The following is a 17,689-nucleotide window of genomic DNA, read 5'->3' as shown; positions in this document are numbered from 1 at the left end:
AGAGACTTGGCTCAACAATTAGATTTCAAGGGCGATTAGCATACTTGAAAGTTCGCTCTTAAGCTTTGGGCGGTATTTATAAGTGCCACCTGAAAAATCTAAGAATCGAAGCAAAAAACAGGAATAGAAAGGATTACCAATTAGTTTCCTATCATTTATAATAGCGGGGCTCGTCTTTTGTCGACTTTTTGTCAAAATTTAATACAGATACAGATGTTTAAAACATTAGGCACTGCTTCTAGAAAATATGGGCTCCACGTCCGATATCAAACTTATACGTTTCAGCGTTTCATAAGTATTTCAAATGAAATTATGGAAGTTAAATCATGCAAAAACTTGCGCAATAGCTCATTTCCTGAGCTATTACATTCGCCTCTGTCAACATTATTTGGCTTATTATGGAAATCACCCTTACAGAATATATATATTGTCAAGAAGCCCCGAAGTGAAAGAGTGAGGAAAGCCATGATTGAATTTATGTACCATATTCATCATGAATATCCAGCCGTAAATATGATTGTTAGCGAAGACGTTGCTAAAGAAATTACGGAGGAAAAGAATGTAGGTAGATTGAGGGAGATTCATAAGGACTTGAAGCTGAAATTAACTATGTATACCGGCTCCTTTGAATTAATCGTGAATAAGACTGATTTAATCGTCACGTTGGGTGGTGATGGAACAATTCTTCGAGCCGTGGGAGCATTTCTGAATGTCAATGTACCTCCCGTACTAAGCTTTGCGTTGGGAACTTTAGGATTCTTGCTTCCTTTTGATTTCAAGACTTTTCAAGATGCCTTTAAAATGGTATACGAATCTAGGGCACAGGCATTATACAGAAGTAGACTAGAATGTCATGTGTTCAGGAAGAATCCTGTTTCCACAGCTCAGACTACAGGCGGTGCACAAATAATGAAGCATGCATTGAACGATGTATCCATACACAGAGGTGGACAAGGAAACCTTGCTTCCTTTGACGTATTCATCGACAATGAGTTCCTTACTACATCTACCGCAGATGGTATGGTGATTTCTACACCCACTGGTTCTACAGCCTACTCTCTAAGTGCTGGAGGATCAATTACACATCCCCTGATTCCGTGCTTGTTGATGACCCCCATATGCCCTAGATCTTTATCATTTCGGCCCTTGATTATACCATCAAGATCTCAAATAATGATTCGCTTGTCAGATTCTAATCGCTGCCTGTCGATAAAATTAAACGTTGATGGTGTCTTCCAAAAAGATATGGAGCCTGGTGACGAATTGCATGTAAGTAGCGAAGACGGCGGACTATCTTCTCTGAGTAGTCCTTCTTCTTCTGAAGAGAAGTCGCAAATCCTGGGTGTCCAAAAGAGCACCAGCCGAAATGGTATATTGTGCATTGCGCGTAGCCAAAATGATTGGACTAAGGATATAAATGAACTCCTAGGCTTCAATTCATCCTTTAAATACATGAAAAGAAGATTCTAAGGTTATTCTTGAATATGCTGTGTGACGCATGTCTCGGATTTATTATAGATAAAGTAAAGTCACCAGACTTCTTACCTGCACATTCATCCTTTAAATATAGATACAAAATATAGATACATATGAGATACATACAGGTCTAGTAACTTTTAATAATATCCCCACTTGTATTAAAGATCACAAAATGGTCACCCGTACTTTCCACCACATTCTGCATGTCAAATCTCCATGTAATTATACGGTTTACGAGTTTTCCCACCCCCCATATACTGTACTCTTAATGATAGTTTGCTTGCTTGGTGATCATTAAGACTGACGATAGGGCGTTTCATTTATCGGGTGGCGCCCCTTTTCGACACTGCACCCCCATTAGCCACGATCGTTTGAGCTGAGAATCGCATCTCGAATTCACAACAGGGGGTGCATGTCTGGAGAGACTTTTTTTCCTTTCTGTCAGCTTCGCGGCGATTACGACTTTAGTTAAATACAACGTACAAGCGAACGAAAAAAAAAAAATGTGAGCATAATTTGACGGTCGCAACGATTTTTAAATAACTCAACGTTAGGTGTTCAGCAGAAACAGTGTCTAGCTAAATATTTTGAGAAGTGTCATATCTAGGTATTGAAAATATATTTTTTTTTATTGCAGAGCAGCTGATTATTCATTAGTGCTTAAAACATTTTGAAAGAACGTGAGGGGACTATATCAAAAACATTGAATAGGATAGAATACTAAGATACTTGCACTAAATTCACGGCTCAAAAAGAAGTAGATATACATCCTTAAATTGATTTACTGAGTCGGGATATTCATACTAACGTTTCTAAATAACTACAGTTAGTGATTGAAAATATTAAAAATGGCTACCGGTTTACCAGTACAAATGGCCATGAACAATTCCCATAAGCAAATGAATGGTACTATAACGAATCATACAGGAATTCCAGAAACCAATCCTTCTAGCGTTTTGAATGAGACAACAGCAGCTACATGGTTAGCAATTGGTTCCTTAGCAGAGAGCCTTGGAGACTTAGAAAAAGCCTTGGCATCATATGATGCTGCATTGAGACATTCACCGAATAACCCAGATGCACTTACAAGCTTAGCAAATATTTATCGCTCGAAAGATGTTTTTTTTAAAGCTGCGGAATTATATGAACAGGCTTTAAATTATAATCCTGAAAACGGTGAGACTTGGGGTTTGTTGGGCCATTGCTACTTGATGTTGGATGACTTGCAAAGAGCTTATGCTGCTTACCAAAGAGCATTGTATTATTTGGATAATCCAAATGTGCCGAAGCTTTGGCATGGAATTGGTATCTTATACGATAGATATGGGTCTTTGGAATATGCTGAAGAGGCCTTCGTTAGAGTTTTGGAGTTGGATCCAAATTTTGAAAAGTCGAATGAGATTTATTTTAGGCTAGGTATTATTTACAAACATCAGGGTAAGTTACAAAATGCGTTGGAATGTTTTCAATATATTTTAAACAATCCTCCCCACCCATTGACTCAACCTGATGTGTGGTTTCAAATCGGATCTGTTTTGGAGCAACAAAAAGATGGATATGGCGCTAAAGAAGCATATGAGAAAGTCTTGCAAGTAAATCCACAACATGCAAAGGTATTGCAGCAGTTAGGGTGTCTTTATTCCCAAGCGGACATATCTGCATCTTCGTCTCTGAATTCTAGTAATCCGCCTTTTGTTCAAGATCTCAACGTTGCTTTGAAGTATTTGACACAATCCTTAGAGATTGATCTGTCGGATGCTCACTCGTGGTATTACCTTGGCAGAGTTCATATGATCAGAGGTGATTTCAATGCTGCTTATGAGGCATTCCAACAAGCCGTTAATAGGGACTCAAGAAATCCTACTTTTTGGTGCTCAATTGGGGTTTTATATTACCAAATTTCCCAATACCGAGATGCGTTGGATGCTTATACAAGAGCAATTAGACTAAATCCATATATCAGTGAAGTTTGGTATGACCTTGGAACCTTGTACGAGACCTGCAATAACCAAATCAGTGATGCTTTGGATGCATACAGGCAAGCGGAAAGACTTGACCCAGAGAACCCCCATATTAAAGCACGTTTGGATCAGCTCATAAAATACCAACAAGAGGGTAATACGCACCCTCCAAAACCTCCTCCAGTATCTCAACAACCTAAGTTACCACAAGGAATGGTTTTAGAAAGTACCCAAAGTCCCCAACAGCCTCAGATTGTTACTGGTCAACAACCGCCTCATCATCTTGCTCCCCCCTCTTTGCCACAGCCAGTTCAACTTCCTCCTCAGCAACCCGGTCTTAATATCCCAACGGCTGCACCCCCTGTACAAGTTCCTCAGATGACAGCTGTGCCGCAGATCAGTCCCTTGTTACATCAGCCATCGACAACCAATCTCCCACCACTGACTTTCAAGCCACCTGTCTCGCCGATGCTGAATCACAAAGAACCGATTGCTTCGAAGAAGACACTTAAGAAATTATCTGGCTCTGAGACGACGCAAACGACAGTGGTTCCAAAAGAAGGAAAAAAGGAGCATTCGAAAGAATACAAGGATAAGCTGCAGGGTGATGTGAATAATAAGTCTTTGACTTCGTTACATAAGCAAACGAATGGTAAACATGATTTGGAGGATAAAAAAGATTCGAAGACTTTAAAAAAAGGTACAGTTTCACCCAAGGTTCTAGAAGATGAAAAAACACAAAAAACACAAAATGCACAAGAGCAGAAAGAACAACCGCAAGGTAATAACAAAGTTGAACCGAAGCCACAGCTGAACTCTGACTCAGTCTCGAAGATAACCGAGGACAAAGGAGCTGAGTTAAAGGAAGAAAAAGGGGTGGACAAGACTGAAGAATCAGAAGAAAAAAAGACCACAGAGCCCTTAGAGCCTCCATTGAGGAAAGTCGATGAAGATGAAAATTACGACGACGATTGAACTTTTTCTACTAGTAAGTAAATATTCAAGTTTGTAAATTTTTTTAATAAAAATCAATATTTTATCAGCTAGTATTTGCTTAATCATTATTTGGATAGTGACCTGGAAAATTTGCACTATGATTCTCGTTTCTTGGTTCGCTTGAACTTTCATCATTCTTCGGATCGACGCACACGATGCGCATTTGAGAAAGCTGCTTAGCTTTCCTGTCACATAAATACAAATTAAAAATATCTTTGGCTAAGACTACAGCCACCAAGCTTATAGCGTTACATAAAAGAGTCACCTTCTCTTTTGGGACACTGTTAAATAATCCGCTGTACTTAAGGGCCAAGTCAAGGGTTATACTGCCAACCTTAGAACTCACAAATGGCCACAAAACTGTTGTAAGAGCTCTTATGGTAATCGAATTAGACATCAAAGAACTTGAGTAATCTTTTTTGAGGCACGCTTTAGTCTCATGTAGCCACAAGAGCAATTTCAATTTCAAGAAAGAATACAAATAATTTCTGCCAATGCATATCCTAGATAATAAGAAGCCTTTCGTCAAGAGTTTATGAATCGAAGTAATCAAAGGTAAAGAATGTGTAGACTTATACTGCGATTCAATCTTTCTGTAAACAGCCAGCTTTAAGGCCCTATATTCAAGTTCCAACGTACCGAGCTGGGCACCTAGATCTTCCATACAATCTAACTCATTAGGACTGACACTGTTGGCAATCTCCCTGGGTCGTATTTTCATGACTATCTTAAAATGTGTTCGATTAAGAATAAGACGCGAAAGTAAATCATATGCCCATCTGATAGGAACCAACATTGATATTATATTATTTGCTCTCAACAAATCAATATTTTCGAGTAAGGGAAAGCCCTGATTAATTGACTTTGGATCTTGAAGAATTCTCCTAATTATAAATCTGAAATTCTTGAACACACCCTTAAGTAGTTCGTGATTCCCCAACGACGATATATAACCACTAATCATAAACTCCGTTAGCCAGTTATTTAAGACGGTATCTTTCGAGCTACCAAAAATACACGATGTGATGGACGAGGATCTCATTCGATAGAGAACAAGCGGTAAAACTGGGATTCTGGAGAATTTTAAAGGGTCAATCAATCCCTTTAAAAGTGCTTGCTCTAAGTTATCAATAGAATAACTATTCACATTGCCAAGTAGAATTTGTGAAAGAGTTGAATAATTGGAGGGCGAATACCTCCCTGACTTCCGAGTCAACATTTTGACTAACAATGGCCCAGGAATTAGGCAATCCATCATTTTCAATCCGCAAGTTGTAAGTCCAATGTAGCCCATCGACACGATACCAGTTATGGCAGAGGTAAATCCAAGGAAGAGCCCCCCGTACTGAATGCTCCTTGCTAATAGATTTTTGACAGCCGAGTTAAATGCAAGGGAGGTAGATGATCTCATGCTAAATACAATATCCTCTTTGCATTGCGGACAGGGGGCTAAAAAGAATGTGACAATGCTTCTCAGATTATCTGATTCATCTCCATGCCTACTAGATGATGGAATAGGGGTAGTATTACTTCCGATCCCAGTAGTCAATGATGCAATTAAATTGTTTAACAGATGCGCCGATATATTGATATGAATTCTGGTTTCATTTGCTGCTTGATCTAAGTCCGTATTATCATTCCCGTTGTCACTTCTAGGTCGTCTTATAGACTCAACACCATCTAAAGATTGAGAATCAACGATATGAAGTTTATCTGACGGTAATGAATTGAACCAGTCCAATAGACATTTCTTATGCGCCACAAGTGAACATGTAGAACATGGATGAATCAAAGCTTCCGCATCTTTACTGGTACCAAAGGGAGGAACATCAGTATTTCCTCCCAAGCAGAAGCTACATATCTCACCTTCATTCGTCATATTTTTATTGCATTAGCTAAAAAGAATACGAATCCTTCCGTAAATTGTAATATATCACTAGTGTTTTTGTCTGATTTACATAGTGCAGTGCCTAGTATTTTAGCGTAGAATTTACACTGGGCACTAAAAATTTGTATCTAGATACATAAGGCTACTTTGTATACATTTAGTAGCCATTCAATGATATAAGTACGATATCATATTACCATATGTTTTCAGAGCTCATTAGAGCCTTTTCGCAACATCTAATCCGATTGCTAAATGATATAACCTAGCATCAACAACACAACCTTCCTTCTTCAGAAGGTCCTCTAACTCTTCCAACAAATTGTCCAAAGGTAATGAAAACGTCTCAATGAACTCCCCCTCTTCTAATTCTGGTTTTGGATCAATATTCGCATGGTCTTTAAGGTCAACGTCAACGAAAGCTACAACCATATTAGCATTGGAAAGCCCTGGATCGTTAAACATGAGAGTTGACTGCCTCTTAAACACACCGTGATAACCAGTTTCCTCTCTCAACTCTCTTATAGCTGTAGTGGCAATTGATTCATTTGGATCAACCAAACCAGCTGGCAATTCCACTATAACCTTCTCAGTAGGGGGCCTGAATTGCTTCTCTAAGACAACTTCTTTAGGCTTATCAGGGTGACATAAGACCGAAAAGATAGCGACTGCATCGACATTCGTGGTATCGGTTCTAGTTGTTCTTACAGCCATTTCCCACTCTCTATTCTTCCCTGTAGGATCTTGGTAGTTGATTTTGCGAGTCTGAATCCATTTGCCTTGAGGCAAATGTTCTATCGAAACAACTTTTGCATCATAGGGACTTCCTTTCGTCAGATAACCCATTTTAGCTAATTGTCTAACTATGGATTTTGTTCTAATTGATGTAAAATTGTGCAGGCAAATTGGACGATAAGTTCTCAATTTTAGACTAAAAATCAAATTATTTCCTATAAACCTTGTCTTTGCATATTTTAACATTAGTAGGTTTTGGAGTCAGTTTTTCTCGTGAGGGATTCAGACTTCCAGTGAGCAGAGGGAATTCTAGTTTCAAATTTTTTTTGCTTTTTTTATGATTGCTCAGCATGACTCGTCAACAAGAAGAACTTGACCAAATAAAGTCGCAAATTCAAGAACACTTAGTAACCTCAGGAAATTATGATATAATAAACAAGCAGTTAAAACTACAGTTGTATGAATCGGGATGGTTTGATAAAGTTAGCCGTTTGGCTACTCGTGAATTGCAGTCAAATTCTGGGGAGGTGAAGTTTGACCAATTATTTGCTTTTGTTAAACCAAAGGCGGAAGAAATGGTTCCAGCTAAGGTAAAGGAAGACATTATGGATAGGATTAAAGACTACTTAAATGATGCTGTACAATAAACTAAATAAACTCATTATATTGCTTCATAATTGAAAATGTATAATGAAAATTAAATACACATTTAAATATTCAAAGAACATCCAGGAGGAGTGGTGGTTGGCTACTCAGTATAAGCAGTCTAGTCTGCTGTCTCTATTCTAAAATGTTAGGTAGTATCAACAACTTTATAAGAACATGTCGCAATTTGGATGTCGCGCAACATAATGTCGTAACCAATCACTATCTTTAAAATGTTGCTGATTTGAAATCTAGCGTAAGAAAATTGAATTAGCGTTATTGAGCATTTACTCTTTTTAATAATATAATTCAATACTGAAATCGACCTGCTAAGATCATGTATTCATTAGGAGGAAGATCTATTTTAAGCGTCGTGAAACGTCAGCCTCTTGGTTTGGTTTCATTACAAGGTGTTCGTTCAGTGTCATCTAAGGATTTAACACCAAGAAAATTAGAAACAGACTTTACATTAATGTCACAAAAGACTGCTTCATCTCCAGTTGATTATGCCTTGACTTCGTTGGATGCGATTGCAAACTGGGCTCGAAAATCATCCTTTTGGCCAGTCACTTTTGGTTTGGCATGTTGCGCAGTAGAAATGATGCATGTTTCGACCCCAAGATATGATCAAGATAGATTGGGTATCATTTTCAGAGCATCTCCTCGTCAATCAGATATCATGATTGTTGCAGGAACTGTTACGAATAAAATGGCACCAGCTTTAAGACAAGTTTACGATCAAATGGCCGATCCAAAATGGGTCATATCTATGGGTTCTTGTGCAAACGGAGGAGGCTATTACCATTATTCCTATTCAACTCTTCGTGGGTGTGATAGGATAGTTCCAGTTGATGTATACGTCCCAGGTTGCCCTCCAACTGCCGAGGCCTTGATGTATGGGGTCTTCCAATTACAGAAGAAGATGATGCAGACAAGAATTACAAGATTATGGTACAGAAACTAAACTAGTTTCCATTATTCGCATTGCATTTCATAGTTGTAGACTACAGAAACATAATAAACGATTTATAAAGGATATCATGTAAAGTTTAAAGAAATCTCTATGGAAGTTGGATTTACGAGTGCGCTAGAGAAGCGAACCTCTAATGATGAATGAAGATGGTATGTCTCAGACGTCATGCTGGATCTATGCGAAGATGGTTTCATGCCAAAGATAGTTCCACTATTCACCATTAACAAAAACTCTAATGAATTAGACATGAGAGATTCTTGTCTGGCATATAACTTTATGATCCAAAGATTATTCTGCGTGCATATAGCTTGACAGAATCTAAGGAGCGTCCAAGAGAATACTGCTATACTCTAATATGATTGGACAATACAACTTTTTTTTTGTTCGTTGAGAAAGGTGACTTTTTTTTTGCGCAATTAAATGGATTTTGCGTCATGTTTAATTCGGCTTGGGAGGCAATTTGGGATACATCGCCATCCCCTGTTTCTAAATTTTAACCCTTAATTACATATACCGGTTGCTTATTTTTTAATTTTTTTATTTAGCTTCTTTATACCTAATTAATAGTATATACTAAAGTTAGAGTGATAAAATGGCAAGAACAAAGCAAACAGCTAGAAAGTCCACTGGTGGTAAAGCACCAAGAAAACAGTTGGCGTCCAAGGCCGCCAGAAAGTCCGCCCCAGTCAGTGGTGGTGTCAAGAAACCACACAGATATAAGCCAGGTACCGTGGCTTTGAGAGAGATTAGAAGGTTTCAGAAGTCCACTGAATTGTTGATCAGAAAGTTGCCTTTCCAAAGGTTGGTTAGAGAAATTGCTCAAGACTTCAAGTCTGATTTAAGATTTCAATCTTCCGCTATCGGTGCTTTACAAGAAGCCGTTGAAGCATACTTAGTTTCCCTTTTTGAAGATACTAACTTATGTGCTATTCATGCTAAGAGGGTTACTATTCAAAAGAAGGACATCCAATTAGCTAGAAGGTTGAGAGGTGAAAGATCTTGAGTTTTTCATGTTTAATGATAACTGGTGGGAACTACAACAATTGTTAATGTTTATATCTTTTTTTCTCTTCTGTTGATTCAGCAATAAATCTTTTGTTGGTATTGTTTTTATGAAGTCATGTAGTAAGCATACTGTGACGTATACCCTAGACTCCTTTTCTTTGTGGTCTTGAGATGTAATTCATATATTGAGCTACGAAATGAAATATACTATTAAGCTCTGTATGCTCTTCTTTTAAGGACAAGGCCAAACACCACCTCTCCCAATAAGGGGTCCGATATGTTGCAAACGACTGGACATCCATCGACGTTATTTATATGATATCATGACGGCGCCAGGGACCTAGTATACGAAAGTAGAACAATTGTCATAAAAAAATTGGTTAAAAAAATAGATATGTTGAATTGATAATAAAATTCTTAAGCAAACTTTTGGTTATAAAATCACCTTTTATCACTCCTCTCCTCGCTGTCTTTTTCTTCGCCTTCACTTGTATAATTCTTTGCACCTTCTTCTCTTATAGGTTCACCTGGCAGCATTTCTTGCTGTGGAATAAACTGCTGGAATCTCATATCTTGTGGGAAATGACCGTTGAACATCGGGGGAACAAAGAGACCTGGATTTACATAGTTGTCGGGTGGAGCACGAGGTAAAAGTTCCCCATTACCTCTAGACACATCGTTGATGCTCATATTACCTATCGCATTGGACAAGTCATCTGGCGATGAGAGTCCATATTCTTGCGGGTGTATAGGCATGTAAAACTGAGGAGCCATGGGATTCATGTCCTCATTGAATTTAAGACCCTCGCTTGATACGCTCTCAGGATCTTTATCGTCATTAGAAGGAACACCTGTAGGGGGATAAGATGGTGGAAGGCCCATGTGATGCATACCTCCAAGCTGACCTGGCAAAGGAGGATATGCACCAGCAGCAGCGAGAGCTGGATCTAATCCCATTGAAAGCACAGCAGCAGCAGCTTGAAGCTGTGCAGCCTGTGCAGCCTGCTGTTGCTGTTGATATTTTCTGTTATTAACTGATACTCTTCCCCAGCTTAATCTGACTCTGTTGCCCCCTATAATAAAACCTTGCATCGCAGCAATAGCTTCCTCTGCTTCTTCTCGATTGGAATACTTAATGAAGCCGCAGTTTTTTCCAGGCGGAATTTTGATTTGTTGGATAATACCAAATGGCTTGAAGAGAGTGAACAAAGTTTGCTCAGTCACTTCAGACGATAAGCCACCGACAAATACAGTCGTATTATTTGGGTCTACGTATGCCTGCCCTTGAAGAGGGTGCATTCCCATATTAAGCTTCATTGGTGAATCAATGTTTTTTTCAGAACCTTGCAAATCATTCGAGGGTATGCCCATTGGTAGAGGCATCTGAGGGCTACCATAAAAACCGTACGGAGAGCCCATTCCTGGAGGTGGATGAGGGAGATATAGAAGATCTGGATGCTGTCCCTGATCAGGTGTATAGTAATTAACATTTCCTTGGTTTGAATATCTTGGTTTGTTGTTTCTAGGAGTAGCTAGCGCTACTCTTAATGGTCGTCCACCAAACCATGCACCATTCATTTCTACTAACGCCCTTTGTCTCTCCAGTTCGTCCGTGAAACGCACAAATCCGAAACATCTTGATTTTCCTGATACAGGATCTGTCATCACTCGTACTGTCTTTATTGATGTTGGAAAGTTCTCTTGAAAGAATGCCAACAAATGAGCCTCAGTAGTCGAGGCCGATAAATCTCCTACGAATAAGGAATACTCGGGGGTCTGAACAATAGGAGCACTTAAAGTGGCTCCACTAGCCCAGTTAAGCCTAAAATACTTCTTTTGATTATCAGGATTATTTGGAAATTGTTGCTGCGAAGGCATAGCGATATCTGGCAACAATTGGCCATTTAAAGCTAGAGCCTGCTGTGCATCTTCAAAACTCTCAAACTCAACAAAGCAGTAACCAGAGTGACTTAAGCCTTGATAGTTCATATCAGGTTTCAAGCTTTTCGGCTTGAATATTTTAACAGTGACCTTTTTCTTTAAGACCTGCCACCACAAGTCGGCGATACCGTTTTCATCAAGCCATGGATCTAAATCACCCATCCACAAGGTTCTTGGAGCATCGCTTTGACCTGATGGCGCTCCATTTCCGTTGTCCTTCTCAGCAGCAGCGCTTGACTGTTGGGTAGACACGGGTGGTTTCGGAATAGTAAAACCAGACAACATCTCCTGCTCTTGCTGATGTTGATGGCTAGCTGTACTTGAAATAGTAGCAGTGGTAATAATTGGAGCTCTTGAAGAAGTCTGTGACAAGCTGTTATCCTTCGATTCGTAGTCGTCGGCACTTTCTTTGGTGAACTCGCCCTGTAGATACGACATATCTGTATTATTCCAAGCCTATGCTTTTAGCAAGATGAATCACTTATGTATGCAATAATAAAATCTTAGAACAATGGAACCAGATGCAATTGAAACCACAAAGTAAATTATGCTGAATAATTGATAGATATACCAGTAGACACTAAATCGTCAGATCTAAGTGTAATCTAATTTAACGGCAAGCTGAACAAATAGAAGTAACTTTAAAAACACAATCTGGTTCAAATATTTAAAAAAGACACAAACCTTATTCTAAGTTACCTAAAACCACACAATTTTATGAATATACTTGATAAGTTGTATTAACAACTTCTGCTGATAATTTCGATTTGTAAACTAATCTATATGGCAATTGAAACCAGTAATAAGGACAAACAATAATAAGGAACAGTTGAGCTTCTTCAGCAAGATCAAGCCCGCAGATAATATGCAAAGTTGTACGTTAATATGAAAGACGTTCGATGTTACGAAGTTCAAAGAACAGAAGTATTGATCCTGCTCTGAATTGACTAAACCTGCATTTTCTAAGCAAGCGTAAATGATCAGGTGTTTATGTAGTTAACTGCTAAAAGTTGACATTTTTACAGGTTAAGAAGTGAGGGTAAGTTACAGGTCTTTGTTTACATTGAAAATAGATCTAGTGAACTCTACACAGAGAAATACAATATTATAGTCTTCCTTTAAAACGGTATTTTTTGAACCAATATCCGTAAAATATGGGTACGAGGGTGGTACTGGATGCTACATCCACCCAAAGCTCTACTGCCACAAATATAAGGCGCTTTATAAGAGAGACAGAGCTAAGTGACCACATTGACAACAGAAGTACTTCTACCGCCCAAACCTCAACCCAAGATGAGGGTTCTATTGTTAACCCTACGGCAGAGTATAATGGTGGATCCATAATGCGAAAAGCCAGTCAGAGGTTAAACTCCATCAGCGAAGAGCCGCTGAAAAATGAAGTTGCAACATTAGATCAGCGCGTAGACGAGAGTGAAGATGAAGTTGCCGCCGACATGGCAAAACCAAGCCAACCCAGTCTACATTTACGAAAACATAGCTATCAGGACAAGTTGAAATATTTGCCTAATAGAAACTTCGAGGTAGAAGTAAGTGGTCTCGATCTGGCAAACACTTATTCTGTGACCAATTCAATTCCAAATACTTTCAAATATAAGTCGCATCCTAATGCTAAAACAAAAGCATCTTTAGGGGCTGAGGTGATAAGAAAATTTGATGAGAAAACTTCAACAGTCCTCGAAGATGAAGATGAAGATGTCAATCGTGGTGCATCTCATCTTTCTTCAGATCGTTCACATGAGCTGCAAGGTCGACTTGAGCAATTTAATACGACTCCAGACTGGATGCCACCAGAATTGAATGAAAAGTGGATGCCATCTAATAGAGAGGAAGGTGTTGAGCATGAGATCCTTGGCGCCGATTCCGAATTCGGCTCTTCAGTCAGAGTTTTTAAATCAAAAAGTAGTAACCAAGATAACTCTTCAAATTTCAAGATCCCTTCAACCAATACAATAGTGCATAACTCAAACACTGGTGTTCGTACTCCTATGTGGAAGAAAGCTAAAAATGAGTTTCAGTCTAATAAAAGACCTCAATTCAATCTTCAAAACATATTTTTGGAAAATAATGAACGAGAAGATGACGAAGCTCCTCAAAATAAAGACGCTTCTGAAAATCATTCACTATCTTCTACCCTATCGACTCCTTTTGGTACGGTTTCACATACTCAAGGAATTCAGAACCAATTAACACAATTGTCGCATTTTCAGAGGGAAATGGATCAGGAAAAGCTTGCAGGGGCTTCTGGTGAGCCTGAATCTCCATTAAAACTATTTGGTGATAAGTACAATACTTTTACGAAGGAAAAATTGAATGATCTCCTATTCAAAATGAACAACAAATCCTCCAACATCAAAGAATCTGAACAAAAGACTGACGAAAACAAAAGGAATATCGAGGTTCCCAAACCTCCTGAAGTGAAGCTAAAAATAAAAAACTTTACACAATCAGGATCTTACACCGAACAACAGTTTTTGCAGAACGCAAATAATATATTCAAGAATATCCAGAAGAGGGGATATATAAATAAAGCTGAAAACGAATACGAAAACAGAGCCAAGACACTCTCAACTGCTACATCTACCCCAATAGCCGAGAAGCAGTACAGGGAGCCGCATAATGAGTATTTTGAAAACCAATACTCATTTTCAAGCGACTACTTAGAACGGGATTCTTCAACGTCACAAGCAAGAAAACAACATGAAATGCTGCAAACTGATTCCAACGGATACACCTTTGAGAATTCTTCCAAAACAAATAGTATAGTGCTGGCACAAGATGGTCCCAGTGAACCCTTAAATGATCAATTACGTGATCACGAGAGTTCCTATACGTATGACGAATTTTCCGATGAAGATAATACTCTGGGTAAGGTTAATTCACATTTTGACCTGAGTATTCCAGAGCAAAATAAAGATGGGCACCAATACCAATCTACCAATAATGACTATGATCGGATTAACTCTCGCCTTGACGAGCTTGAAAAGCTAATGAAAGACGTAAATGAGAAGTTAAGTACTTTGGGCCAACATGAGGCAAAACATGGAAACCGTAAAGCCGATGTATCAATAGAGCAAAATGAACCTCATGAAGTTTCTATTGACCAGGCAGACTTAACCCGTGAAGATTATAGTGAAATTCAGGACTTTATTAGATGGAAGAAAGCGTCTCAATTAAAGCTATTATCAGAGCGCCAAACTTCGCAGCAAAATGCTATGAGAGAGTCAAATAGAGGTAGTAAAACCGCTCGTGGCCATGTGAAACCTGATCTGCATTTGCCTACAGAATACGAAAATATGGTTCTAGATACAAAGAATCAACGCTGGATTTTTAATGACAAAGAAAATTCTCCTGGTGGAAGTTTAGATTCCATCGATGATTTAATAGTGGATTCAAATGAACAGTCATTTTCTTTGCTGCCGAGCGAAAAGAAAAGAGAGCTGACTTCATATGATGCGATGAGTAACGAGCAACGAAATAGAAACAGCAACAAAGCGGAAGTCTCCTTTCAGATCCCCACTCAAGCAGATAATTCAAGAAATCGAGGTTATATCAATGGTAACGTAACCCAAATTTCGCAACTAAATGATGTTACATTTTCTCAAACACAAAGAAAATTGGTCTCAGTCATAACTGATGTTTTATCGGAGAAAACAAATGAAGGTATTGATTGGAAGCAAATCCATAAGGTCTCATTGTCGAATTGCTCTATAGACAGTGTGAACGATTTAGATAAATTGTTGCCTAATCTCTCTGATGTTGACCTTTCTGCGAACCACATCAAATACTTGGATGGGCTACCACTCGCTGTTATGAACCTTAATTTGTCGAATAATTGCGTTGAGAACATTACATCTTTTGCGAAGTATCGTGACTTACAGGTGTTAGACGTATCCCTGAACTCGTTGACCAACTTGTCTGGACTTGACCGAAACATACACTTGAGTGAACTAAACTTGTCTACTAATAGTTTAACGTCGATAAATGGGATTAAAAACTTACATAACCTCGTTAGGCTCAATGTTTCAGGAAATGACTTAATGGGAGAACTTGACTTTAAGCAATTCAATTTGATTAAATTGGAAGAGTTGAATTTATCTGAAAATAGTCTTCAGGAGGTTCGGGGTCTAGAGTACTTGACAAATTTAAGAATATTAAATTTAAACGAGAATCACTTGACTAACTTATCATGCAAGATGAAGCATCAACATCTCAAGAAAATTCTTTTGAAGTTCAATAATTTAAAGAAACTAAATTTAGAATCTTATCCTTACTTAAGAGTTTTGAGGATCGACGGAAATTCATTGAACGTGGTGACTGATATTAAGAAGTTAAAAAATTTAGATGAAGTGTCCTGTAAGTCACAGCTAAGCTTTCAAGTTATAGGAAATGTTTTTGAAGGTGCTCGTGACATTCAAACGTTAGATCTATCAGGTAATTACCAAATTAACTTTCCACAATATCTAGATGATTTGGTTAAAGATATACAAATGAAACCTTTTCTCAATTTGACGCATCTTTCTTTAGCTGCTATGAGTTTAAGTCTGATTCCTGAATCATTTGCAAACATTTTTCCAAATGTAAGGGATTTAAATTTGAATTTTAATGCATTGCGTAATATTAATGGTCTATCGAAGTTGAAAAACATTAAGAAGTTGCATTTAGTGAGTAATAATATTTCAAAGACAGAAATTATCGTTACAGGCCTCCTTGGCTCTAGGCAATCGTTAAAAGTGTTAGATGTAAGGCTAAATCCTTGCACCATTGAACTTTATCCATACGTCTTCAATCCACAAGAGTTGGATTTGACAAATATACAAAATACTGATGCCAGTCCAATACATTTGGAGTCATTGGATGATATTGAAAGTTTCGGAATTCATTATCAATCACTCAGTAAAAGCTCGGACAACTGGATTAGTAGAGATGCACAATTTTTTGCAGATTTGGCAAAGCAACGAAGCAGTAAACGAATTAGAAAGAGACTCGACTATGAAACGTTGATAGTAAATTTCTTTATCAGTTTAAAGAGGTTTGATGGAGGGATTATCACGAAAGAGAAGAGAGTGGCCCTAAAAGCCCGACTTAATCTGAAAGAAATGCACTCTTATAATTAACTTGCATTTTTGTTGGTCAATACTGTATATTTAAATAATAGAATAAACAAAAGCCGAGAAGTTTAAGCTGCTCGCGCTTTTTGCATAAGAAGATATACTTCGAATATTCAAATGAATTAATCAGAAGAAGTTGAGTTACGTATATATACTATGAGTCTCTCAAGGAGAATTTGCATAGAATGGCCACCAGAGGTACCCGAAGAAGAAACAAAAACGATGGTTTTTACTTCTCCTCAAAATCATTTTGTTGATGTCAGAATATACAAAAACAGGTATCCATATCTATCCCAAGACACAAATGTTTTCCTTGACGATTTGTTTCAATGGTGTATGTCAGGGGTAGAGGAGCCTATATATGGTACCAATAAGATTAAATTTTTGCACGATGTGGACTCACAGGTTATTTCAAAATCAATCAAGTTACATATACCCTTGCACGAAGCAGTTGGAGAACCTGACATTGGAGACTTCTCTCTGAAAACCGAATCAGGGGACAGAATTGAAACAGGGCTGATGATTAATCCAGCGTCTAGCTTGAAACAAGACTACGTTGAAATCTGGCGTTCGTTGGATCCAAATCAACATACACCAACGATAGAAGTAAAAGAGAAATGTCCCCCAGAAGAATTTGATGTTACAGTATTAAAAGTCTCCTCTGACAGATATGAAGGGAAGGTCATTAAATTAGGCAACTGGACCCAAGGGATCTTACATGATAAACACAATCTGAAAATGCCCTTGCATGTTATAAGATCTTTTTTTAACTCTTCAACGCATCAAACTGTTCCTTTGATTCAATATGGTGACATGGAGCTATTTCCCGCAGATTCTGACTATGTGTTGAACTCATCGATTCACATTAATGATACTCTAACTTGGAAATGTATAGAAAAGTAAATTATCATGTACATTGCCTAATTTGGTAATCGACATT

At 38.2% G+C, this 17,689-nt stretch overlaps 10 protein-coding genes across 10 annotated transcripts; 7 read left to right on the top strand and 3 right to left on the bottom strand.

Annotated features, from left to right (window-relative positions):
* Nucleotides 1–213: 213 nt before the first annotated feature.
* POS5 (NADH kinase) lies at nucleotides 214–1,470 on the top strand (the record flags this gene model as incomplete). Its single annotated transcript, XM_062954671.1, has 1 exon — nucleotides 214–1,470. One exon carries the CDS (start codon nucleotides 214–216, stop codon nucleotides 1,468–1,470), a length of 1,257 nt encoding a protein of 418 aa, XP_062811351.1.
* Nucleotides 1,471–2,327: 857 nt separating this feature from the next.
* On the top strand, nucleotides 2,328–4,415 carry SSN6 (transcription regulator; the record flags this gene model as incomplete). The annotated part of the gene is made up of 1 exon (XM_062954670.1): nucleotides 2,328–4,415. One exon carries the CDS (start codon nucleotides 2,328–2,330, stop codon nucleotides 4,413–4,415), a length of 2,088 nt encoding a protein of 695 aa, XP_062811350.1.
* Nucleotides 4,416–4,494: 79 nt separating this feature from the next.
* PRCAT00004659001 (uncharacterized protein) lies at nucleotides 4,495–6,315 on the bottom strand (the record flags this gene model as incomplete). The annotated part of the gene is made up of 1 exon (XM_062954669.1): nucleotides 4,495–6,315. The coding sequence occupies one exon, from the start codon at nucleotides 6,313–6,315 to the stop codon at nucleotides 4,495–4,497; it is 1,821 nt and encodes a 606-aa protein (XP_062811349.1).
* A 225-nt stretch (nucleotides 6,316–6,540) lies between these two features.
* YSA1 (ADP-ribose diphosphatase) lies at nucleotides 6,541–7,167 on the bottom strand (the record flags this gene model as incomplete). The annotated part of the gene is made up of 1 exon (XM_062954668.1): nucleotides 6,541–7,167. One exon carries the CDS (start codon nucleotides 7,165–7,167, stop codon nucleotides 6,541–6,543), a length of 627 nt encoding a protein of 208 aa, XP_062811348.1.
* A 239-nt stretch (nucleotides 7,168–7,406) lies between these two features.
* Nucleotides 7,407–7,703, top strand: PRCAT00004657001 (uncharacterized protein; the record flags this gene model as incomplete). The annotated part of the gene is made up of 1 exon (XM_062954667.1): nucleotides 7,407–7,703. The coding sequence occupies one exon, from the start codon at nucleotides 7,407–7,409 to the stop codon at nucleotides 7,701–7,703; it is 297 nt and encodes a 98-aa protein (XP_062811347.1).
* Nucleotides 7,704–8,038: 335 nt separating this feature from the next.
* On the top strand, nucleotides 8,039–8,665 carry FESUR1 (Fesur1p; the record flags this gene model as incomplete). Its single annotated transcript, XM_062954666.1, has 1 exon — nucleotides 8,039–8,665. The coding sequence occupies one exon, from the start codon at nucleotides 8,039–8,041 to the stop codon at nucleotides 8,663–8,665; it is 627 nt and encodes a 208-aa protein (XP_062811346.1).
* Nucleotides 8,666–9,266: 601 nt separating this feature from the next.
* Nucleotides 9,267–9,677, top strand: HHT1 (Hht1p; the record flags this gene model as incomplete). Its single annotated transcript, XM_062954664.1, has 1 exon — nucleotides 9,267–9,677. One exon carries the CDS (start codon nucleotides 9,267–9,269, stop codon nucleotides 9,675–9,677), a length of 411 nt encoding a protein of 136 aa, XP_062811345.1.
* Nucleotides 9,678–10,120: 443 nt separating this feature from the next.
* Nucleotides 10,121–12,058, bottom strand: PRCAT00004654001 (uncharacterized protein; the record flags this gene model as incomplete). Its single annotated transcript, XM_062954663.1, has 1 exon — nucleotides 10,121–12,058. One exon carries the CDS (start codon nucleotides 12,056–12,058, stop codon nucleotides 10,121–10,123), a length of 1,938 nt encoding a protein of 645 aa, XP_062811344.1.
* A 716-nt stretch (nucleotides 12,059–12,774) lies between these two features.
* PRCAT00004653001 (uncharacterized protein) lies at nucleotides 12,775–16,755 on the top strand (the record flags this gene model as incomplete). Its single annotated transcript, XM_062954662.1, has 1 exon — nucleotides 12,775–16,755. The coding sequence occupies one exon, from the start codon at nucleotides 12,775–12,777 to the stop codon at nucleotides 16,753–16,755; it is 3,981 nt and encodes a 1,326-aa protein (XP_062811343.1).
* A 150-nt stretch (nucleotides 16,756–16,905) lies between these two features.
* On the top strand, nucleotides 16,906–17,652 carry PRCAT00004652001 (uncharacterized protein; the record flags this gene model as incomplete). The annotated part of the gene is made up of 1 exon (XM_062954661.1): nucleotides 16,906–17,652. The coding sequence occupies one exon, from the start codon at nucleotides 16,906–16,908 to the stop codon at nucleotides 17,650–17,652; it is 747 nt and encodes a 248-aa protein (XP_062811342.1).
* Nucleotides 17,653–17,689: the final 37 nt, after the last annotated feature.

Source organism: Priceomyces carsonii (genome assembly GCF_900007245.1).
Source record: "Priceomyces carsonii strain CBS4050 genome assembly, scaffold: Debaryomyces_carsonii_scaffold_5, whole genome shotgun sequence".
NCBI classification, from domain to species: domain Eukaryota; kingdom Fungi; phylum Ascomycota; class Pichiomycetes; order Serinales; family Debaryomycetaceae; genus Priceomyces; species Priceomyces carsonii.
Note: the sequence above shows the minus strand (reverse complement) of the source record. Positions and strands in the feature narration are given on the sequence as shown.